Source organism: Oncorhynchus gorbuscha, linkage group LG25 (genome assembly GCF_021184085.1).
Source record: "Oncorhynchus gorbuscha isolate QuinsamMale2020 ecotype Even-year linkage group LG25, OgorEven_v1.0, whole genome shotgun sequence".
NCBI lineage: Eukaryota > Metazoa > Chordata > Actinopteri > Salmoniformes > Salmonidae > Oncorhynchus > Oncorhynchus gorbuscha.
In genome coordinates, this window is record NC_060197.1 from 27,073,934 (window position 1) to 27,098,799 (window position 24,866).

Below are 24,866 nucleotides of genomic sequence, written 5' to 3' on the forward strand. Positions count from 1 at the left end.
CATCTTACCTCATGAAGGCAAAAGGGGGATTTTTTATTTATTACCTTTATTTAACTAGGCAAGTCAGTTAAGAACAAATTCTTATTGAAAATGATGGCCTACCCTAGACAATGCTGGGCCAATTGCGCACAGCGCTATGGGACTCTAACCACAGTCAGACGTGATTCAGCCTGGATTTGAACCAGGGACTGTAGTGACTGCAGTGCCTTACACTGCTGCACCACTCAGGCCTCTGGTTAGATTGGATTGACCTGGATGTTGTTATTTGGGCTAGTAATTAGACAAATTCCATGTGGGCCAATGTGCCAGATTTGTGTATCATGTCATGGCATAGCCTACTGTAGGCTTATCATAGACATTAAAGGGAAAAAACAGAGGCCTCTATTGAAACGATTTACCACATTGATATGAAGGTCGGTGTTGAAATGATGACCACTTTAATGGGGAAAATTCTTTATGATGTAAGACTATGTATGTTACTGATAATATACAGTGTATATATATATATACATATATATTAAGTATGCTAGAACTTCCTTTGCTGTGAACTGGGCTATTTGTTTAATTCAACACATTTCATAGCCGTTACAAAACAAAGCCCAGTCGTCTGTAGGCTACGTGAGTGAGGAACAATAACAGAAGCAATTAGGATCAGGCCCGGATTCCTTCTACCGGAGGGGTTTCTTGGCCACTCCTCTACACACACACACACACACACACACACACACACACACACACACACACACACACACACACACACACACACACACACAAATTGACATAATTTATTTGCCTTCCACACTAGACTGCGATAATGAGCCATGGGCTATAACTCGAAAGTATTTCTATATTCTTGGACTGAAACATTAACAATGCGCATGTTTTCAATTAATTCTCTTTTACAAGGACAACTTCTGAATTCTGGAAAGATAAAGTAAGTGTTCGAATCAAATGGATTCTAAATAGGAAAGTTTCTGTCTGTCATGCATCGTTCTGTTGCAATGTTCTGTTTTGGGTTGTTGAGTAATATAAATACAATTAATTGTATTTTTGTTGAGTTGTTGTGCTTAAAAACAGTGGAACAATATGAAGAATAACCATAGCAACCATGGAACATATAAACAACCGCGGAAAGTTATCGACCTAAAGATGGCTACTATGTGGTCAAATTGTATCCGGATTTGCTAGACTACTTTGTAGCTATACATTTAGCCCGTTGAAACACTGTAACATTGTAGCCAAGCCTTCGTGCCTGTAATTTATCAGAAGTTATAGCGCAACTTGAAGTAGCCTAGCCTAGTGGTTGCGCACCGCCCAAGAGCAAGGAGTCGCCTTAATGCTGGCAGACGTTTAGGCTAACCAGAGCCTGGGTTTACTAGTTTATTTCCAACTATCGAACTATAATTTGAAAAACTAAAGACGAACTTTTTAAAATTCCTATTCTCAACCTGTTCCTGGACTGATTGTTGTTATTGAGTGACTGGATAATGTGCTCCTCCAGTAAGCCCAGGGTAGGTGGTGGGGTGGTGCTGGTGCGGCGGTTGGTGAAGGCTCCGCCGGACAGCGACATGTTCCAGGCGGCCACCTCGGGGGACCGTGACTGGCTGCGACTCAGCCTGAAGCGGGCGCTGTCCCCAACGCAGCTCGACAAACAGGTGAATCAAGCACTGTGTTGGCGGCTTGACTCGATGTCAATTCAATAACCCCATCTCTTGAAGTGCTGGTCATTTGTTTATATTTATGCATTCCAACATGTTATCTGTGGCTGTACTGACCTGCTGAGTGTCTGTGTCTGTCTGAGCGGGTGTCCATCCGTCTGCCCTTTTGTGCCTGTCTGAGTGCACAGTGCTCGCCTGCATACCTATATGTACACACACACTAGGGTCTGACGGTGCTCCACGTGGCCAGCCTACACGGGCAGTTGGAGTGTATGAAGCTGCTGTTGGCATCCCAAGTGGTGGACATAAACGCCAGCTGCCCCCTGGGCCGCAGACCCATCCACATGGTCCTCACTGCCAAGAGCAGACCCCACTCCCATGCCTGCCTCACCTACCTACTGGAGCATGGAGCCCTGCCAAACGTGTAACGACATCATCTCTTGCTCTGACAACATTATCCCAATGCCTATAATGAGCGTTACCTTTATAATGACGATGATGGAGACAATGACAGTGAAGATGAAGAAGGTGGTAATGATGTACTTTAAGAGAGTCGTGTATTGGTTCATTTCCAGAGCCACTGACACAGGGTTGACGCCCCTCCACCTGGCTGCCACCGAGGGCCTGTGGGAGTGTACCAAGACTCTAGTGCAGGCGGGGGCAGACACTGGTGCACGAGACAACCGAGGACACACACCTCTGGAACTGGCACGCATCTGGTGCCACAGAAGGATCGCCAGGTGTGTGTGTGTGTGTGAGAGAGAGCGAGAGAGAAAGAAAGACAGAAATAGAGGTATAGAGAAAGAGATGTGTGTGTGTGTGTGTTTGTTTGACAGGTTTGGTGTAGTAGTAGGGGTAACAAGTTGTGTACTTACCAGTTAATACAGCCATGTCAGAGAGATATTCATAGATCAGCTAAGGGGCGAGTGGAGCCTAGGAGTGGCGACACCTATCAGATGACAATGAGTTTACTCTGCTTATTTCTTAACAGAAGTGACACTTTACTTGACTGTATGTGTGATTGATTGTGGCCAGGTTTCTGAAGGACTCTATGTGGCAGAACGAGAAGAAAAGAGAGATGGAGAGGCGCAAGGCGCTGCAGAACCTTCGGCAGGACCTGTTCAACATGCACAGGAGGGCTGAGAACATGGAGAAGGTTTGTCTACTCTACTCTGTGGAAAAACACTGCAGTTATTATTACTGTTAACATTTTACTGATAGGAAGTTACTCATGAGTTACATAGATCTAACACTGTCATCAATGTTAAAATGTCCAAACGCTTGAATTTAATCAAAAGGGAATCATTACTTTTTTCCTAACGATTGTTACCTAGTTCTCCTCCGTGTCCATTTTTCTATGGTGACCTCCCTCAGGTGGGGAGACAGACGTTGATGGAAGAGAAGGTCACAGCGTGGGCCGATAAGAAAGGCCTTCCCCTCCTCTGGGCCCAGCCTATGGCCACATGGAACCAGGCTCACGCCCACTGCCTCTCCCCAGACCAGAGGCCACAAAGCCAGAGGACCATGGTCTGCCACAGGCAGCATCCAGGGGCCCCTCCTCGGGAGGCCTGGAACATCTCCCCCAACCCCTCCAAACCCCCGCCAGCTTCTGTCTCCCGGCCCCAGGGGGTGCGTCTGAGCAGCCAGCCTGAGAGGTCCCCTCCAGAGCCCGACCTGAGGCGCAGCATAACTCTCTGCAGGGCCCGTGGGGATGGACGTCCCCAGTACACTGCCAAGTGGGACGGGTCCCCCCAGTCGGTCCCCAACCTGCCCTGGGATGTCCTTCAGAGGGGGCTGTTCTCTGCTGCCTTCCCATCAAGGATTGCCTCACCCAACCACTTCCAGCCCAACCATGTGCTGGATCTGCCGCGCCTCGGCTGCTCCCCAGGACCCAACACCTCTCCCTGGACAGAGGTGGCCATGCACCTGGCTGAGGAGCTGGAGCCTGGCCACTACTGACTGGATGGAGAGGTAGAAGTTGCCCCTAACCAATGATCCAGAGTCAGATTTATTTCATCCCTCTCTGTGTTAAAGTTAGAATGGCAGGTAGGGCAATCTGATCCTAGATCTGTGGTTGGGGGCAACTTCTACTTTAAGGAATGGTGGAGATCCACTTTCTCCCAGTCTTAATCTACTGTAATGGAGAGACACTGTACTGACTCTACTGTCACCAAGCATCACAGGTGATTGGACAGTGGTGTTCTGCAAAACATATTTTGCATATCAGGAGTATTTTTATTATTAAAAGGTGTGATATTTGAGAAACATTACTGGTGTGTCATTAATACTGTATATTCTTGTCCAATAAAAATGGTCAGAGATTATGAAAGGTGTACAAGGATCGTTTGGCAATGTCAGAGCTAACTCCCGAAAATGGTTACAAATGGGTATTGTAATTAGTATATGACTATCTATGTATGTTGTTGAATACAGGAGAAATAAGGACTACCCTGTAACTTTCCACCCTGGGCTTGCTGTCCCAATTAAGTGCTTTCGTGTCATTATAGGGCTCCCCCATCCCAATGTCAAACTGGCTATGCATACATAAGTGGAACAACAGCTGAGTTCACCAGTCTCCAGCTACTTCTCTGTGGTTGGAGCCGCTCGGTCTCCTGCGCAAAGGTAAGGGAGGGGTGACACAGGGCTGAGACCACAGTAACCTGGGTCACTTGTCACAAACGGGGGCCTGCTGTCTTGATGACACTCCCTCAGGGTCTAGTCTGGGTCTGCAGGTGAGAGCTTGTCAAAATAAGGTAGGGGGTGGAGGTGGGAGTTGTGGTTTTGTCCGCTTACTTTGTCATCATAACGCTCACACTTCCTGAGAATCACTTCACACCCCAGCAATGACCTCTGCTCAACCTTTCGCCCCCTCCCCCCCGAAATGCTGCTAGCCCCAGAACATACACGTATAGTGAAAGCACACAATCAATATAGAGTACTTTGCAAAAGCAGGGTCATGTTCAGTTCAGTAGTGGGAGATCAATTTTTTGGAATGGAGAAATTACTAAACACAAGTCCAATAACAACGCTTATTTTCTATTAGAAGTGTTTAAACAATTCATACCCAGTGAACACAACCCAGGAAAGTAATTCTACATAACCGTTCACAAATTGAGTCTCACACCAGGTTAACAGAAAGGTTGCTTGTTCAAATCCCGGAGCTGACTAGGTGAAAAATGTGTCGATGTGCCCTTGAGCAAGGCACTTTACCCTAGTTGCTCCCTAGTAATTCGCTCTGGATAAGAGAGTCTGATAAATTACTTAAATGTAAAATGTTAACAGCCTCATCGCCAATCATTGATTAAGTCTGACAGTGGGGTCCGGAATTATTGGATCCCTATACGGCTGGTTGTGATACAGGATCGAACCAGGGTCTGTAGTGACGCCTCTACAGTAGCACTGAGATGCAGTGACTTAGACCGCTGCGCCACTCGGGAGGCTATTACGACTAATACAATTGCTCAGAGAAAGATTTTGTTTAACAAGTTAAATCAACACCACAAATATAGGGGTCAAATATGATTGGATCCTGTTTCCAATACCCTAGCACGCTCCCCTTGCGAGGATAACGACACTGAGCCTCTTTCTAAAATGTTTTATCGGAAGGGATCTTAGACCATTCTTCCATACATAATCTTTCCAGATCCTCCCCCGTAGGGATGATTGTTCTTTCGAAAGACAAACCCACCGCTGGTGGGCGTGTCCAAAGAGCTCTATTTTTATGTCATATGCCCATAGCACAGGTTCAAATTCAAGTGCCAACGCCGTTTAGTAAACTCCAATCGTTGCTATGGTCAGATGACATGAAAATACATACTCAGGAAACACCTCATCCCTACTGTAAAATATGGTGGTGGATCTTTGATGTTATGGGGCTATTTCCACTGGTCTTGGGGCCCTAGTTAAGGACATCATAAACTTGACCAAGTATCAGGACATATTAGCTAAAAACCTGTTTGCTTCTGCCAGGAGGCTGAAACTTGGCAGCAAGTTAATCTTCCAGCAACACAATAACCCAAGCACACATCAAACTCCACAAAGAAATTGTTAATTGACCACAAAAAAAATCTATATTTTTCAATGTACCCCATACTAGATCCTTGTACTCCATTGAAAACCTGTGGTTTGAATTGAAGAGGGTAGTCCTTAAGCGCAGACGAAAGAGGTCCAAGGATCTGGAAAGATTCTATATAGAGTAATGGTCTAAGATCCCTCCCAATGCGTTCTCCAATTTCATAAAACATTTAGAAAAAGTCAGTGCCATTATCCTCGCAAAGGGCGAGGGTGCTGGAGTATTGAAAGCAGGGCGTGCAATAATTGTGATTATTTTTGTTGTGTTACTTGTCAAACAATGAGACCACATCATCTAGTTTAAACACATTATTTTAGCTCACTATTAGTATTTTTTACTTTAGTTTTTGTTGCTCATCTTTATCAAGGGATCCAATAATTCCATACCCCAGCGAAAATACCATTTATCTTCCACAGTCAGTGATGAGTCTCACACCATATAACTGCCTCTTTAATAGCAATGCTACACATCCCTTTCGCAGTTTCTCTCGTCAAACTTACCCGATTCACCCATAACAAGCGTACAAGAATGATTGCGCGTCAACTACCTTATCACAGATTCAGAAGTATTCGTGGGCATGTTTTTTTTTTTTTTTTTTTTTTTTAATCAATTGACATACCTAAGAAAAATCAGTTGTATTATTTAAGCTTTCTTTTTCTTCTTTTGAATGGCTCAAGAGAATGAGCAGTCTGAGAGCCATGGAGTCATTGAGGATTGTTGAACGGTACAAAATAAAAACTCATTTGTTCCTATGCGGCCACGTACAAACATTGGCTTAGTAGGCGACCCCATACTAGTAGGGAGTTAGCGACCCAGCACACAACACAAGGGCTGCTTCCCAAAATGGTACCCTATTCCCTTCATAGGGCACTAGTTTGTTTTTTACCAGGGCCCATGGGACTCTGCACCATGTAGGGAATAGGGTGACCTTTGGGATGCAAACAAGAGATCCGGTCTAGGCCTCGTTTCACGCCAACCCTGTTCCCCTCTTTAACCTGCCCTCCACCTCCAACTGACTAAAACCGAGAGGGGACAACATGAACTTGTCCAATAAGAAACACTGGTTTTAGTTTTTCTTTTAAACAGAACAGAATAGTCTGATGCAGAAGAGAGCCTATTTGAGACACCTCCTGTAGCTGGAGAACAGGAGCCAGGGAGGCATTCAGTTCTTTGCTTGCAGTCACCATCATCACAGACAACCATGGATACCCTATTCACTATATGGTGCACTATATAGGCAACAGAGTGCCAATTCAGATGCAGACAGCGCTAGAGGGAGAAAGAGAGCGACTATGAGAGATGTACAAGTTCTGTAAACACACTGCTGCTAGTCCGTCGCAATAACGGGAAGCTCTCGTCTGCTCTGCTACGATGAGCTCTTCTTCCACCACTCCATTCGTCCCTTCCCAAATATACCCTTGTACCCCCCCCCGAGTAGAGCCTCAGTACATCTTCTGTCGACTAGGCAACACTGCCTCCTTGAGGAAAGAGAAGATGAGTAGGATGCCAGACCTCTTGCCCCTCTTGCCCTTGGTGAAGTAATTTGAGACCACGTCATCTAGAGAAGGAAAGAGAGGAGAAAATACATTTGAAATGTGTTGAATTTATCTAACCAGATAAGTTGTTGAGAAAGAGAGTTAAATCATTTTTAGTAAAAGAACCTGGTTGGCTAAGAGGTGAACAACTTGGGGGGGAATGGTACCTGAACGTGCTATATCTGGGTGGGGTCCAGCAGGGAGAAAACAACATTTAACGGAACTAGTTATATAGGGGAAAACGTACTTTCCTGGTAAACGTTTTCCATTTTAATTAAGTGTGTGCCCTACTGAACAGGACTAAGTATCCGTATCATAAGGCTCTGGTCAAAAGCAGTGCACTACACAGGAAATTGGGTGTCATTTCAGACTTCGCCTTAAGAGCTCACCTCCTTGCTGCACGGTGGACGGAAGCACGTTCTCCCCCGCCGATAGCGACACAAAGAAGGAGAAGGGGATGATCCACAGGCAGATGGTGAAGTACGCCAGGACCTTCAGGGAGAAGAAGATATGGAATTGAGAAGGAAAAGAGGTGAAGAGAGGAGCTACAGGGCCAGGAGTGATTCCTGACAAGGAAATACTCTGCCTTTAGAATTTACGACTAGGGCTCAGAGTTTTTCCTGATCATAGCAAAACATATAGCCTATGACTACTAGATCCTAATCAGCAGACGGCTGTTCTGTAAACACCGGCCTGAGAGGCTTTGTATGAAGGGCAAAAGAAAAAGCAGTGACTTTGTCACGTACAACAGAATCAGTGTTGAGAGAAAACAATCATAAATCAGTGATTCCTCAGTCTTTGAATATTAACTTCATTCAGTTTAAATATTACCATTACACATAGCAACTGTCTTTGCCCAAGGTGAGGTATTTGCAGGGTTGGGGAGTAACTGATTACAAAAAAAAAAATCTGTCTTCTTATGAAGGGGAAAGTAATCCAAAAGTACCTGCAAGTAATCTGATTACGCTACTGAGTTGGTGTAATCCATAAATGATGTTACTGATCACAATTTTGGACAGGTAACTAGTAACTGTAATGATTACATTTGGAACGTAACCTACCCAACCCTGAGTGTTTGAGCCATCACTCATATAGTTCCATTATGTCATTTGCTAAGTAAATAAAAAGATTATGTTCCCTGCAATACTTTGCTCATAAGAGCTCAGGAGTAATCAACACAGATTAGGCTTACCTCAGAGGTGTGTGTGTGTGTGTACGTCCTAGGCTTACCTCTGAGAAGGGGTAATACTCTTCAGCAAAGTACTGGAAAGCCATGTAGTGATTCAACACCACCAATACTGAGAGAAAGACAAAGATGTAGGAGGGATGAAGTGTATTTTAAACAGTTCAATTAGGCCACATGACCAGGGAAGAAACTCCAGGCCCTGCATATTATCGATTGGCGTTTACATCTAGAAAGCTATCGCCACTGTACAGTTGTTCCCGCCTCAGCTGCTGCCTGCCTCTGATGCTCACCACAGGAGAGAATGAAGTTGGGTGAGCTCAGCAGTATGTAAGGGAAGGTCTGCAGGAGGCCAAAGTACACCAGGTTGGTGAAGAGACCACAGCCCATCATCAGCCATGGGAAGCCCTCAAACAGGTACAGGCCCGTCAGCACACCTGTAGAGAACTAAAGTACAGTACACAGAGGAGGGGTGTTAGTAGTACTCCTCCCCTCTGCGGTATAGGACACATCTGAAATGCCTATTCACCAATGTAGTGCAACATTTTTGTTCATAGGCCTCTGGACCAAAGTAGTGCAACATTTTGAATGCGGCCTAGGACATATGGGAATACTGGGTCACCTAACAAGTAAAAAGGGGGAGAAGGGGAGAGTTGTTCAGAAGAGATGAATGTACTAGTAGGTGACCAAGGTATTCAGGCTGCAAGACTGATCGGTTACTGTAGAGAGGTAGTTTGAATGTGTACACTGTAGGCCGAAGTGTTCTGGGAAATGATCGGTCAAATTCACTGTGTTTAGATATCATCCAAGAGAAACTACTCACCAGTATCATGTACTTTATTATTCGACTAGTGGCAACTGTGTACTCTTCTATTAGTTCTGCCAAATAATACAGGCCAGCAGCTGGGGGGGGAGAGACGTACTAATAAATAAAATAAAAACAACCAACAAAATGCATTTACCAGCTTGTTCATAGACAGCACTGTGACATACAAGGGATGAGATCGATTGATGAATAAGTAAACAACATGCACGGCAGTAAACACACGCAAACAAACACATACATACACAAGACCCAAAATAACCCCTGAAAAACTGAAGGTAGCCTAGACAGAATCGGACATTTACTAACATGCTTCCAGAAAAGGCTACTTGAGGCAAAAGCACTAAAACGAGTCAGAACAATTACGTCAAAGAGAAGGGGGTGACAGCACACACACACACACACACACACACACACACACACACACACACACACACACACACACACACACACACACACACACACACACACACACACACACACGAAGGATCTGCATCTCGTCACGTAAGGCAAAGTACTCCAAGCCCACCCGGCCTTCTAAACACACAGAGTGGACTTTTGAACCCTATGCCCAAGTGCCGGTGAAACTCAGGCATGACAGGCAGACATTTTTATTTAGTTATTATCCCGCATCGGACAGCTCTCTCTCTCTCTTCGTTCTACCACCTCACTGCAAACTCACTCACTGTTTGAACAAGAGATTCAAGAGCTGTTTTGACGCACATTCGCATTAAATCCACATGGACTATGTTAATTTACTGGTTATTGGTGATTACTACATCATTGCTGATGACATTAGTTGCTAAAATAGACATGCCGGGCAATAAGTGACAGCTGTCCAATCAGATTGGATTTTAGGATAAAACTAAACAGCCTGTGACAAAAGTTCACTCACTCGACTTTCAAACTAGTATGATCTTCTAAGTTTACAGATGCGCATGCATTTAACACGTCAAAAATGTGTAGAATTTGTCAGCCCATCTGCACAGCTAAACCTACTAGCCCAGTAGACTGGTTTTAAACAAGGGCATAAGCCAGATGACTTCTACCCCATTCAGTCATACACACTAACTGCTTTAGCGCCTATTGACTAGGATTTGCCAGGGTGCTCAAGATTATCATGATACTTAGGTGCCGATGCGATATGTATTGCAATTCTCACTATTCTAAAAAGGTATTGCGATCATCAAAAATAATATCCCGATATCTAACTATCAACTTTTTTCCCATATCACTAATATTGACAATAGTATCTTCCCGAAAGTTAAACACGCATCGGTTGCGGTACGGTTTTGGAAGCATAAGGAGTGTATCTTCATATCAGCGCGAAATACTTTTCTATTTAAATTAGTACACACCTTTATATGGTTAGGGTTCCCACACAGAGGGGAGTATTTGGCTGTTTTGGCTTCCAGAGCCAATTCGCCTTTAAACAAAACATTGGTCCTTGGAATCAGAGTATGTGAACGGAGCGGAGCAATCTGTCAGGTTGGATGGGGAGGGTCACTGCACAGCTATTTTCAGGTTTCTCCAGAGATGTTCAAACAGGTTAAAGTCTGGGCTCTGGCTGGGCCACTCAAGGACATTCAGAGACTTGTCCCGAAGCCATTCCTGCGTTGTCTTGGCTGTGTGCTTAGGGCCGTCGTTCTGTTGGACCTTCACCCCCAATCGGGGGTCCTGAGTGCTCTGGGGCAGGTTTTCATCAAGAAGCTCTCTGTACTTTGCTCCGTTCAGCTTTTCCTCGATCCTGACTAGTCTCCCAGTCCCTGCCGCTGAAAAACATCCCCATAGCATGATGCCGCCACCACCATGCTTCACCGTAAAGATGGTGCCAGGTTTCCTCAAGACATGACGCTTGGCATTCAGACAAAATAGTTCAATCTTGATTTCATCAGACCAGATAATCTTGTTTCTCATGATCTGAGAGTCCTTTAGGTGCCTTTTGGCCAATTCCAAGCAGGCTGTCATGTGCCTTTTTACTGAGGAGTGTCTTCCGTCTGGCCACTCTACCATAAAGGCCTGATAGGTGGAGTGCTGCAGAGATGCTTGTCCTTCTGGAAGGTTCTCCCATCTCCAAAGAGGAACTCTGGAGCTCTGTCAGAGTGACCATCGGGTTCTTGGTCACCACCCTGACCAAGGCCCTTCTCCACAATTGCTCAATTTGGCCGGACAGCCAGCTCTAGGAAGTCTTGGTGGTTCCAAACTTCTTCCATCTAAGAATGATGGTGGCCACTGTGTTATTGCAGGCCTTCAATTCTGAAGAAATGTTTTGGTACCCTTCCCCAGATTTGTGCCTCAAAACAATCCTGTGTCGGAACTCTACGGACAATTCCTTCGACCTCATGGCTTGGTTTTTGCTCTGACATGCACTGTCAATTGTGGCACCTTATATAGTGTGTGCCTTTCCAAATCATGTCCAATCGATTGAATTTACAACAAGTGGACTCAAATCAAGGACGATCAATGGAAACAGGATGTACCTGAGCTCAACTTCGAGTCTCATAGCAAAGGGGCTGATTACTTACGTAAATAAGATGTTTTTTAAAAATTAATTTGTAAACATTTCTAAAACCCTGTTTTCGCTTTGTCATTATGGTGTATTGTGTGTTGATTGAGGATTTTTCCCCCCCATCCATTTTAGAATAAACCTGTAATGTAACAAAATGTGGAAATGCACTGTATATGATCTTTAATACGACATGTAGCCTATTTGAAATCACATGGTTTGGTTTCAATACTTAAAAACGAAATGGTAGGTCCAGGTAGTCACAAAAATAGACGAGTGTTGGCTAAATTGCGATTTCGATTAATGAAGCGGTGTGCAAGCGGGATTTAGGACCACTCAACTCTGCTGCTTGGAATATAGGAGTAACATTAGGGCAACGGTCGAACAGTTACGTGCCAGACATTTCTATCCAACTATTGCGTTCTACGATTGGCTTTCCAATAACGTTAGTTTGCGATTTTGTAAATAGCAGTGTTGTGGTAAAGATACTCGCTAACTAGTTAGTTACTAGTAGCCCCTTGCATAACAACCAGCAATAGGTAGTTAACATTGGGTAAGGTTTGTCACCAGCTGCAGGCTGGATGAAACGCCGCAGGTGAGCCAATATATTACTGTAGTGATTACAGTCAACTTTGCACGTGAAAACAAAGTAGATTTGCTTTACTCTCTTGGTTGGATTGTGAATCACAACTAACGTTAGCTACCCAGTTGGCTGTTAGCTCACACACTAGCTGTAGCTAGCTATGGGAATTTGCCACGCTACGTTATGTGCCTAGCATTGTTAACTACATTTCTACTATTATCCCAACTGGCAAGTTAGTCAAGTTTATTCTGCCACATTGCTGATTGTCACTTTGCTTGCACCCCTGAGCCCAGGCCGAATTGGCATGCATCGATAGGCTGGGTGTGAAAGAAGGTAATGTGGCGATGCTAGCTACTGTAGCTAACAACTTCAAAAAGTAAACTCACCAATTGCTAGTGTGATGAAAGATATCTGTATCACCAACGACAGCCAACTTAGTAAACAAATAAACCACATCTCGTTTCATGTAAAACACACACATATATATATATATTTAAAAACAAAAGTGACAGTAAGTGCTACGAAATAATTTAGCTAACTGGTGGTTGGTCAAAGTTCGCCCCACTGGCAGTCGGACATTGAGGAAAGCGCTGCAGTCTCCAGGGTCCAGTGTGGCTACAGCGCCAGTTATGGTCGGAGGAACTCCAGCACACTTGGACAGAGGGGGAGCTGCCTGCGCTCTGTACTTTACAGCTGGGGCTGGAATAAACGATCAGAAATGAATGTGCTGCTATTACCTGCTGGTCTTCCAGGTATGCTGTAAATGGTTAAATAACAGGAGAATCTTAATAGTGAGACAGTGGTAGAAATATAGTAGAATTAATAAGCTACTTTATTTCTGTTGATTTCATCACACACACACACACACACACACACACACACACACACACACACACACACACACACACACACACACACACACACACACACACACACACACACACACACACACACACACACACACACACAGAGAGAGAGAGACACACCTACACAGAAGGGAGTAGCAACATTATTTAAAAATCCTCCACCTTTGAGATTGAGTGGCAAAAAAACAATGAAAAATGTATGCTGAAAGTGAAAAGCAGACCTTTCTAGTAAAGGAGCCAAATTAAATAAATATATAATGACAGAACAGCGTGCAGCAGAAACTAAAATGGTGTCAAAGTGTGAAAGTAATCCCATCCTTTTCAAATGCTTTTACCAAAGAGCAGGGGTGTGTGGAAGTGTGAACTTGAAAAGCTGCCATCCATCCAGCCTCCATTTCAGACACTTTCAGAAGCTGGAGGACCTTTAAGATCACCTGAGTGCTCTTAGCTCGACAACACCTTGGCAACCCAAGTATATGAAGTGCCTAAATGGCAGCCGACACAATTCCTCTGTTGTGTGAGCTAATTAAGGCTAGCTACAAGGAGGTCGCTAGCTACAAGGAGGTCCAGAGTGCAGAATGAGAGGAAAGGTAGCTGTCCACTCTTCAAAAGAAACAGTATAAATTATTTGCTGGTGGTATGTGTATTTTTCATTCACTGGTACTGCATGTGTGCTTTCCATTTACAAATGGCAACTGAGGCATGATGTGAATAAAATATTGTATTATTTCCACTTTGAAGTATATTGTTTTTTTTACACAGCTGAAGCATAGCAGGTATTAGAGTGAAGTGACCCCCACACAAAAAGAGACAAGTATTCAGAGCATCGGGACAATAATGCACCAAGAATTCCACGATAAGAGCATCAATGCAGAACCACATTCTTCTCACTCTTTGCTTTTCTCGTTGCAACATTGAATGTGAATTGAGAGAAATTCATGGATGGGTTATTTCTCACATCCAGCACAAGTAGAATATCCGTGTACATTCTTACTGCCACAGAAAGGTCTTTGCCATTGGCTTTACTACCCTTAACCTAGTGTTTCCTGATCCTGGTCTTGGTGATCCAAATGTAATTGTTTTCCCTAGCACTGCACAGCAGTTTCAAGTCATAAACTCATCACCAAGCTTGGATTATTTCAATCAGGAGTGTGCTGCTATGGCAAAAACAGAAATGCACACCCCTTTGGGTCTCCAAAACCCAAAGATTAAGGTCAAGCCTCTCACATTTGAGTTACTATTATTATTAAAGGCAAAGGTTCCACATATACATCAAATATGTGGACTAGCTGGGGGTACACAAGGAGAGGTTTGGGAAACACTGTGGTACAGTATCCCAAAACTAGTCATCTGTTTTCCCAACTTTCAGATGTTCTCCTGGCAGATGATCAGTTTTGATTCTCTGATATGGGAGTTCCTCTTCTCTCTGTTTTGCAGGGGTGCTGCCACTCTCTCCTGCCCAGGGAAGTGCTCCTGCTGCTGGACTGCCCGGCTGGGGGCCTGGGGGAAAGACATGGTATATAAGCAATTTTTTATCTAAAAAATAAAATCTAAAATATTGTAGGTAAGTGAAAAACATCACTAAGGCTGTGTTTAGAAAGGCAGCCCAATTTAGTTTTTTTTCTTTTGATCGATCACATCTTTTTTAACATCAGATCTTTATCAGATTTGATCCGATTGGTCAAATGACCAAGTAGTGAAAACAAAAATCTGAATTGGACTGCTTGTCTAAACGTAGCCTGGGTAGGCTAATGGTGTGTCCTCCTGGTCCCTCGTTTGTTATCATCTTCATCAATCTTTCTCTTTAACCAACTTTGACCTAAAACCATTTCAAGCCATCCACGACCAGGCCAGTCCATCTTTAGCAAGATGGCGTAGCAGTCAGATGTCTTGTCGTGTGTCCCTTGTATATATCGTTTTATATATATATATTGTTTTTTTTTACATATTTTCCTTCGCATATCTTTTAAAACATTTTGCTAAACCTCAACATCTAAATACTCTCCTGTAACCAGCCTCACCCAATGTAGCGTGGATCTGCTTTTTTTTCTAAAGTATTTATATTTACTTCGGATCCGGAACCCCCTCAACTGAAGCTAGCCAGCTAACTACCAGCTATCAGTCAGCAAACCATTGCTAGCGGTCATCAGCTAACCAGTCATCAGCTAACCTTTAGCTCGGAAAACTCTCGCCAGTTGAAACAACGCGACTCTACCCAGAGCATAACGGACCTATTATTTTTATTTGTATTATTTTCATCCCCGGACTCCCACCGCAAACTGAACATTCTCATCTGGATCTTCACAACTAGCTAACTAGCTAACCGCAACCCCAGATGATTACTCCTGGCTATCGTTTCCATCCACTTAGCTTGAAGCTAGCCCGGCCAGAGCTCCTGTGCTACCACCGAAGCATTCTCCTGGGCTACAATATCCGGACCCACGACCGGTCTATCGCGACGTCCCCCAAAGCCTTTTTGCCCTTGCTATCTGCTTTCTTGCTAATTCGGCCTGCTAACTGCTAGCTTGTTTAGCCCCAGTCTGCTAACTGCTAGCTTGATTAGTCCCGGCCTACTAACTGTTAGCTTGTTAGCATAGGCCTGCTAACTGTCTGAATCGCCGTGTCCCCAGCCAGCCCAACCACTCACTGGACCCATATTTACTTTCAATCTCTTTTCGAGTTTTAATTCGATTATACCTCCCGGTAACCTGCCTCACCCAATGTGATACGGAATCGCTATTATTTTTAATTTTTAGAACACATTCAACAACCTCCAGAAGCTAACCAGCTAACTGGCTACAAGCTATTTAGTCATTGTTAGCCACTGCTAGCGGCTTTTACCTTCTGCACAGCCAGCCATTTTTTTTAAACCTGGATAATACTCGCCAGTCCAGCTTCCCTGCCCCATCCACCGCTGCCCCCTGGACACTGATCACTTGGCTACATAGCTGATGCATGCTGGACTGTCCATTAATCACGGTACTCCATTCTGCTTGTTTATGTTTTATCTGTCGGCCCCAGCCGCACTCAGGCTCTGTGTGTAGTTAATCCGACCCTCCCTGCCTAGTCAACGCCATTTTACCTGCTGTTGTTGTGCTAGCTGATTAGCTGTTGTTGTCTCACCTACTGTTTTAGCTAGCTCTCCCAATTCAACACCTGTGATTACTGTATGCCTCGCTGTATGTCTCTCTCAAATGTCAATATGCCTTGTATACTGTTGTTCAGGTTAGTTATCATTGTTTTAGTTTACAATGGAGCCCCTAGTTCCACTCTTTATACCCCCTTTGTCCCACCTCCCACACATGCGGTGATCTCACCCATTACAACCAGCATGTCCAGAGATACAACCTCTCTCATCATCACCCAGTGCCTGGGCTTACCTCCGCTGTACCCGCACTGAATATATTCTACCATGCCCAGAAATATGCTCCTTTTATTCTTTGTCCCCAGTTTTGATAGCCTTTAGCCGCACCCTCATACTACTCCTCCTCTGTTCCGCGGGTAATGTGGAGGTAAACCCAGGCCCTGCATGTCCCCAGGCACCCTCATTTGTTGACTTCTGTGATCGAAAAAGCCTTGGTTTCATGCATGTCAACATCAGAAGCCTCCTCCCTAAGTTTGTTTTACTCACTGCTTTAGCACACTCTGCTAACCCTGATGTCCTTGCCATGTCTGAATCCTGGCACAGGAAGGCCACCAAAAATTCTGAGATTTCCATACCCAACTATAACATTTTCCGTCAAGATAGAACTGCCAAAGGGGGAGGAGTTGCAGTCTACTGCAGAGATAGCCTGCAAAGTAATGTCATACTTTCCAGGTCCATACCCAAACTGTTCGATCTACTAATCTTAAAAATTACTCTCTCCAGAAATAAGTCTCTCACTGTTGCCGCCTGCTACCGACCCCCCTCAGCTCCCAGCTGTGCCCTGGACACCATTTGTGAATTGATCGCCCCCCATCTAGCTTCAGAGTTTGTTCTGTTAGGTGACCTAAACTGGGATATGCTTAACACCCCGGCAGTCCTACAATCTAAGCTAGATGCCCTCAATCTCACACAAATCATCAAGGAACCCACCAGGTACTACCCTAAATCTGTAAACAAGGGCACCCTCATAGACGTCATCCTGACCAACTGGCCCTCCAAATACACCTCCGCCGTCTTCAACCAGGATCTCAGCGATCACTGCCTCATTGCCTGTATCCACCACGGAGCCGCAGTCAAACGACTACCGCTCATCACTGTCAAACGCTCCCTAAAACACTTCTGCGAGCAAGCCTTTCTAATCGACCTAGCCCGGGTACCTGGGGGGACATTTACCTCATCCCGTCAGTTGAGGATGCCTGGTCATTCTTTAAAAGTAACTTCCTCACCGTTTTAGATAAGCATGCTCCATTCAAAAAATGCAGAACTAAGAACAGATATAGCCCTTGGTTCACTCCAAACCTGACTGCCCTCGACCAGCACAAAAACATCCTGTGGCGGACTGCAATAGCATCAAATAGTCCCCGCGATATGCAACTGTTCAGGGAAGTCAGGAACCAATACACACAGTCAGTCAGGAAAGCCAAGGCCAGCTTCTTCAGGCAGAAATTTGCATCCTGTAGCTCCAACTCCAAAAAGTTCTGGGACACTGTGAAGTCCATGGAGAACAAGAGCACCTCCTCCCAGCTGCCCACTACACTGAGGCTAGGTAACACGGTCACCAACGATGAATCCATGATTTTCGAAAACTTCAACAAGCATTTCTCAATGGCTGGCCATGCCTTCCGCCTGGCTACTCCAACCTCGGCCAAAAGCTCCCGCCCACCCCCCCCCCCCCACAGCTACTCGCCCAAGCCTCTCCAGGTTCTCCTTTATCCAAATCCAGATAGCAGATGTTCTGAAAGAGCTGCAAAACCTGGACCCGTACAAATCAGCTGGGCTTGACAATCTGGACCCTCTATTTCTGAAACTATCCGCCGCCATTGTCGCAACCCCTATTACCAGCCTGTTCAACCTCTCTTTCATATCGTCTGAGATCCCCAAGGATTGGAAAGCTGCCGCAGTCATCCCCCTCTTCAAAGGGGGAGACACCCTGGACCCAAACTATTACAGACCTATATCCATCCTGCCCTGCCTATCTAAGGTCTTCGAAAGCCAAGTCAACAAACAGGTCACTGACCATCTCAAATCACACCGTACCTTCTCCGCTGTGCAATCTGGTTTCCGAGCCGGTCACGGGTGCACCTCAGCCACGCTCAAGGTACTAAACGATATCATAACTGCCATCAATAAAAGAAAGTACTGTGCAGCCGTCTTCATCGACCTTGCCAAGGCTTTCGACTCTGTCAATCACCATATTCTTATCGGCAGACTCAGTAGCCTCGGTTTTTCTGATGACTCCCTTGCCTGGTTCACCAATTACTTTGCAGACAGATTTCAGTGTGTCAAATCGGAGGGCATGCTGTCCGGTCCTCTGGCAGTCTCTATGGGGGTGCCACAGGGTTCAATTCTCGGGCCGACTCTTTTCTCTGTATATATCAATGATTTTGCTCTTGTTGCGGGCGATTCCCTGATCCACCTCTATGCAGACGACACCATTCTATATACTTTCGGCCCGTCATTGGACATTGTGCTATCTAACCTCCAAACGAGCTTCAATGCCGTACAACACTCCTTCCGTGGCCTCCAACTGCTCTTAAACGCTAGTAAAACCAAATGCATGCTTTTCAACCGTTCGCTGCCTGCACCCGCACACCTGACTAGTATCACCACCCTGGATGGTTCCGACCTTGAATATGTGGACATCTATAAGTACCTAGGTGTCTGGCTAGACTGTAAACTCTCCTTCCAGACTCATATCAAACATCTCCAATCGAAAATCAAATCTAGAGTCGGCTTTCTATTCCGCAACAAAGCCTCCTTCACTCACGCCGCCAAACTTACCCTAGTAAAACTGACTATCCTACCGATCCTCGACTTCGGCGACGTCAACTACAAAATAGCTTCCAACACTCTACTCAGCAAACTGGATGCAGTTTATCACAGTGCCATCCGTTTTGTCACTAAAGCACCTTATACCACCCTCCACTGCGACCTGTATGCTCTAGTCGGCTCCAGGTCATCTACAAGTCCATGCTAGGTAAAGCTCCGCCTTATCTCAGTTCACTGGTCATGATGCAACACCCACCCGTAGCACGCGCTCCAGCAGGTGTATCTCACTAATCATCCCTAAAGCCAACACCTCATTTGGCCGCCTTTCGTTCCAGTTCTCTGCTGCCTGTGACTGGAACGAATTGCAAAAATCGCTGAAGTTGGAGACTTTTATCTCCCTCACCAACTTCAAACATCTGCTATCTGAGCAGCTAACCGATCGCTGCAGCTGTACATAGTCTATCAGTAAATAGCCCACCCAATTTTACCTACCTCATCCCCATACTGTTTTTATTTATTTACTTTTCTGTTCTTTTGCACACCAATATCTCTACATGACCATCTGATCATTTATCACTCCAGTGTTAATCTGTAAAATTGTAATTATTTGCCTACCTCATGCCTTTTGCACACAATGTATATAGACTCTCTTTTTTTCTACTGTGTTATTGACTTGTTAATTGTTTACTCCATGTGTAACTCTGTGTTGTCTGTTCACACTGCTATGCTTTATCTTGGCCAGGTCGCAGTTGCAAATGAGAACTTGTTCTCAACTAGCCTACCTGGTTAAATAAAGGTGAAATAAAATTAAATAAATAAATAAAATGTAGTACCATCAATTTAATGCCCGTGAACAAAACAATAACCAGAAAGGACACTGCAACCCTTAAAAACCCAAACTGACTGACTGTCCCCCAATTCCTAAAACAAAGGATGGAGATGCTACTGCACCTTGTATTTTGGTAGGGGTTATGGCAGTGGAGGGGGCGGAGCTGAGGGTGTCCTGTCCATCCGCCATGGCCCGTCTCCTTCTCTGTAGCACCATCTGTAGCTCTGCCTCCCCCACGTTTCGGCTGAACCTATTCCGTGACCATGCCCTCCTGTGGCCTTGGTGCCATGCCCTCCTGTGGCCTTATGGTATCCTAGTAGAGGCAGTACAGTAGACAATCAGGATAGGTGAGGAGGAGGTTAAACCAATCAGGTCAAAGAAAAGAAGAATTCAAAAGTACAGTAAACCAATTAGGGTACATTATTAATCCCGTCGACCTATTAGACTCACTTCTCTTGTAGAATTGAAAATCCTTAATTTTTTGATTTTTTTCTTGTTGTTGTTGACATTCTTATTAAACCTTTATTTAACTAGGCAAGTCAGTTAAGAATAAATTCTTATTTACAATGACGGCCTACACCGGCCAAGCCTGGAAGACACTGGGCCAATTGTGCACTGCCCTATGGGACTCCCAATTCTTAACTGATCCCATCTTACCAGCATTCCTTTCAGCTCCAGCACGGCTGACTTTCTCTTCTCAATCCTCTGGTCCTGTGATTGAAAGATTAATTTATTAAAAGCATTTTAATATTAAATAAATCAATAGTCTTTTATAACAATTATTATAATGAGAAAGGTATCAAAAGTGCTCACCCTCCAGGCACAGTCATCTTCTGATCCGACCTGAAATAGGAGGACAAAATGTCAGATGTCTCACCACTGCAATTGTAGATAGCATGATTGATTGACTGATTGGTTGATTGATGATTGATTGATTGATTGATACATGCACTATCTAGCCCTACCTGTGGTCTCTGACTGGGTCTCAGGACAATGCCTTTCTTTATCCTCTCCATCATCGCATCCACCGCTCGGGTCTTCATGTCCAAAGTAGGATCTGGCTCTGTTGGAGAAAGGGACACAACACAATGAATAGGCTACTTGAGCTGTGCTGTGTTGAACAATAGAACCAGGGTCTTAATTTCCCTCCTAAACCTGCCTTGAGTATCAAATCAAAATCAAATCAAATGTTATTGGTCACATGTGACGAATACAACAGGTGTAGACTTTACAGTGAATTGCTTACACAGCAATGCAGAGTTAAAAAGTAAGACAAATATTTGCTAAATAAAATTGGAAATGGTAACACAATAAAAACAATAAGGAGGCAGTATGCAAGTAGTACCAGTACTGAGTCAATATGCAGGGGTACGAGGTAGTTGAGGTAATACAGTATGTACATGTGGGGAGAGGTAAAAGTGACTTGGCAATCAGGATATATTATGAACAGAGTAGCAGCCAAGTATGTGAAGTGTGAAAGTTCGTCTATATGTGAGTGTGTGTGTGTGTGTGGTGTCAATATGCATGTGGGTGTTCTGTGTGTTTGAGCATATGTAGTGTGTGTGTGTTGGAGTGTCAGTGTAGTATGTGTGAGTGGGTGCGTAGAGTCAGTGCAAGAGTCAGTGCAAAACAATTAAGATAAAGAAATATCTGTGGCGCAGCGGTCTACAGCACTGCATCGCAGTGTTGTGGTGTCCCAACAGCCTTGGGTTCGACCCCAGGCTGTGTCACAACTGGCCGTGACCGGGAGTCCCATAGGGTGGGGCACAATTGGCCCAACATAGTCAGAGTTAGAGGAGGGTTTAGCTGGGGGGGGACTTTACTTCACTTAACCCATCGCGCTCTAGCAACTCCTTGTGGCGGGCCGGGTGCCTGCAGGCTGACTGCGGTCGTCAGATGAACGGTGTATCCTCTGACACATTGGTGCAGCTGGCTTCCGGGTTAAGTGAGCGGGTGTTAAGAAGCGCGGCTTTGCGGGTCATGTTTCGGAGGACGCATGACTCGAACTTCTCCTCTCCCAAGCCTGTTTTTGGAGTTGGAGCGATGAGACAAGACTGTAATCACGAAATTGGGGAGAAAAAAAGGGGGTAAAAATGAAAACATTACAGAGGGGGTCAATGTAAATTGTGCGGGTAGCAATTTGATTAACTGTTCAGCATTCTTATGGCTTGGGTGTAGAATCTGTTCTGGTGCCTTTTGGTCACAGACTTGGCACTCCGGTACCACTTGCTGTGTGGTAGCAGAAAGAACTCTCTATGACATTGGTAGCTGGAGTCCTTGAACATTTGTTTTACCATCCTTTGGTATAGAGGTCCTGGAAGGCAGAGAGTTTGGTCCCAGTAATGTACTGGGCCGACGCACTACCCTCTGTAGCGCCTTGCAGTCAGGTGCCGAGCAGTTGCAATACCAAGCAGTGATGCAACCAGTCAAGATGCTCTCAATGGTGCAGCTGAATAACCTTTTGAGGATCTGAGGGCCCATGACACATATTTTCAGCCTCCTGGGGAAGAAGAGGCGTTATTGTGCCCTCATCACAAATGTGTTGGTGTGTTTGGTCCATGATAGCTCCTTAGTGATGTGGACACCGAGGAACTTGAAGCTCTCGACCCACTCTACAGCCCCATCGATGTGAATGGGGCGTGTTCGGCCCTCCGTTTCCTGCAGTCCACGATAAGCTCCTTTGTCTTGCCCACATTGATAGAGAGGTTGTTGCCCTGGCACCCCACTGCCAGGTCTCTGACCTCCTCCTTATAGGCTGTCTTATTGTCGTCAGTGATCAGGCCTACCACCGCTGTGTTGTCGGCAAACTTAATGATGGTGTTGGAGTCATGCATGGCCACGCAGTCGTGGGTGAACAAAGAGTACAGGAGGGGACTGAGCACGCACCCCTGTGGGGTCCCCGTGTTGAGGGTCAGCATGGCGAATGTGTTGTTGCCTACCTTCACCACCTGGGGTCGGCCTGTCAGGAAGGATCCAGTTGCAGAGGGAGGTGTTCAGTGCCAGGGTTCTTAGCTTAGTGATGAGCTTGGTGGGTACTATGGTGTTGAATGCTGCACTGTAGTCAATGAACTGTCATGTTTTGTCATAGATTGTCATGTCTTGTCTCTGTGCTTTCTCTTCTATTCGTTTCCCCCTGCTGGTCTTATTAGGTTCTTTCCCTCTCTCTATCTCTCTCCCTCTCTCTCTCTCTCTCTATCGTTCCGTTCCTGCTCCCAGCTGTTCCTCATTCTCCTAACTACCTCGTTTACTCTTTCACACCTGTCCCCTATTTTGCCCTCTGATTAGAGTCCCTATTTCTCCCTCTGTTTCCGCTTCTGTCCTTGTCGGATCCTTGTTTGCTGTACTGTGTCCTTGTTCCGTCCTGTCGTGTTTTTGCCTTCTTCAGATGCTGCGTGTGAGCAGGTGTCTCTATCAGCTACGGCCTGCGCCAACCCGAAGCGACCTGCAGTCTGTGGTCGCATCTCCTGTTGTTCCCCTCTACTGACTAGAGGATTTCAGTTATTCCTGTTTGGACATTACCAGTGAAAGAATTCAGGATTAATCGTTTTTTGTTAAGACTGGAATAAACTCTGTTTCTGTTAAGTCGCTTTTGGGTCCTCATTCACCAGCATAACAGAAGGATCCGGCCAAGAATGGACCCAGCGACTACGGATCCTCGCAACTCAGCCGTCGAGATCCAGGGAGCGATGCTCGGCAGACACGAGCAGGAATTGTCTGCTGCTCGTCATGCCGTTGAGACCCTGGCCGCTCAGGTCGCCGACCTCTCAAGACAGTTTCAGAATCTCCGTCTCGAGCCACCAGCTACTTCCTGGTCTTCCGAGTCTCCGGAACCAAGAGTTAATAACCCACCGTGTTACTCTGGGCAGCCCACTGAGTGCCGTTCCTTTCTCACCCAGTGTGATATTGTGTTCTCTCTCCAGCCCAACACATACTCAAGAGAGAGAGCTCGGATCGCCTACGTCATATCACTCCTTACTGGACGGGCTCGGGAGTGGGGCACAGCTATCTGGGAGGCAAGGGCTGAGTGTACTAACGAGTATCAGAACTTTAAAGAGGAGATGATACGGGTTTTTGATCGTTCAGTTTTTGGGAAGGAGGCTTCCAGGGCCCTGGCTTCCCTATGTCAAGGTGATCGATCCATAACGGATTACTCTATAGAGTTTCGCACTCTTGCTGCCTCCAGTGACTGGAACGAGCCGGCGTTGCTCGCTCGTTTTCTGGAGGGACTCCACGCTGAGGTTAAGGATGAGATTCTCTCCCGGGAGGTTCCTTCCAGCGTGGATTCTTTGATTGCACTCGCCATCCGCATAGAACGACGGTAGATCTTCGTCATCGAGCTCGTGGAAGAGAGCTCGCGTTAACGGTGTTCCCCCTCTCCGCATCTCAACCATCTCCTCCCACTGGCTCAGGTATTGAGCCCATGCAGCTGGGAGGTATTCGCATCTCGACTAAGGAGAGGGAACGGAGAATCACCAACTGCCTCTGCTTCTATTGCGGTTCTGCTGGACATTTTGTCATTTCATGTCCAGTAAAAGCCAGAGCTCATCAGTAAGCGGAGGGCTACTGGTGAGCGCTACTACTCAGGTCTCTCCATCAAGGTCCTGTACTACCTTGTCGGTCCATCTACGCTGGACCGGTTCGGCAGCTTCCTGCAGTGCCTTGATAGACTCTGGGGCTGAGGGTTGTTTTATGGACGAAGCATGGGCTCGGAAACATGACATTCCTCTCAGACAGTTAGGGGAGCCCACGCCCATGTTCGCCTTGGATGGTAGTCTCCTCCCCAGTATCATATGTGAGACACTACCTTTAACCCTCACAGTATCTGGTAACCACAGTGAGACCATTTCCTTTTTGATTTTTCGTTCACCTTTTACACCTGTTGTTTTGGGTCATCCCT

At 45.6% G+C, this 24,866-nt stretch overlaps 3 protein-coding genes across 3 annotated transcripts in view; 1 reads left to right on the forward strand and 2 right to left on the reverse strand.

The window, feature by feature from the left end:
* Positions 1–732: 732 nt before the first annotated feature.
* ankrd53 (ankyrin repeat domain 53) lies at positions 733–3,923 on the forward strand. The gene is made up of 6 exons (XM_046328088.1): positions 733–934; positions 1,502–1,655; positions 1,883–2,082; positions 2,234–2,398; positions 2,694–2,814; positions 3,033–3,923. Exons 1-6 carry the CDS (start codon positions 822–824, stop codon positions 3,615–3,617), a joined length of 1,338 nt encoding a protein of 445 aa, XP_046184044.1. The 5' UTR covers positions 733–821; the 3' UTR covers positions 3,618–3,923.
* Positions 3,924–6,164: 2,241 nt separating this feature from the next.
* On the reverse strand, positions 6,165–12,971 carry LOC124013680 (protein TEX261-like). The gene is made up of 6 exons (XM_046328089.1): positions 12,747–12,971; positions 9,272–9,351; positions 8,742–8,895; positions 8,496–8,563; positions 7,655–7,757; positions 6,165–7,288 (listed from the first exon to the last, which is right to left on the reverse strand). The coding sequence occupies exons 1-6, from the start codon at positions 12,814–12,816 to the stop codon at positions 7,173–7,175; spliced, it is 591 nt and encodes a 196-aa protein (XP_046184045.1). The 5' UTR covers positions 12,817–12,971; the 3' UTR covers positions 6,165–7,172.
* A 961-nt stretch (positions 12,972–13,932) lies between these two features.
* Positions 13,933–24,866, reverse strand: part of LOC124013836 (shootin-1-like) — a 31,240-nt gene continuing 20,306 nt past the window's right edge. Inside the window, exons 12-16 of the mRNA XM_046328400.1 lie at positions 20,935–21,032; positions 20,783–20,812; positions 20,627–20,680; positions 20,092–20,282; positions 13,933–14,726 (exon numbers count right to left, since the gene is read on the reverse strand). Coding sequence (XP_046184356.1) covers positions 20,220–20,282; positions 20,627–20,680; positions 20,783–20,812; positions 20,935–21,032 — 245 coding nt within the window. The 3' untranslated portion in view covers positions 13,933–14,726; positions 20,092–20,219. The remainder of the gene's footprint in view (positions 14,727–20,091; positions 20,283–20,626; positions 20,681–20,782; positions 20,813–20,934; positions 21,033–24,866) is intronic.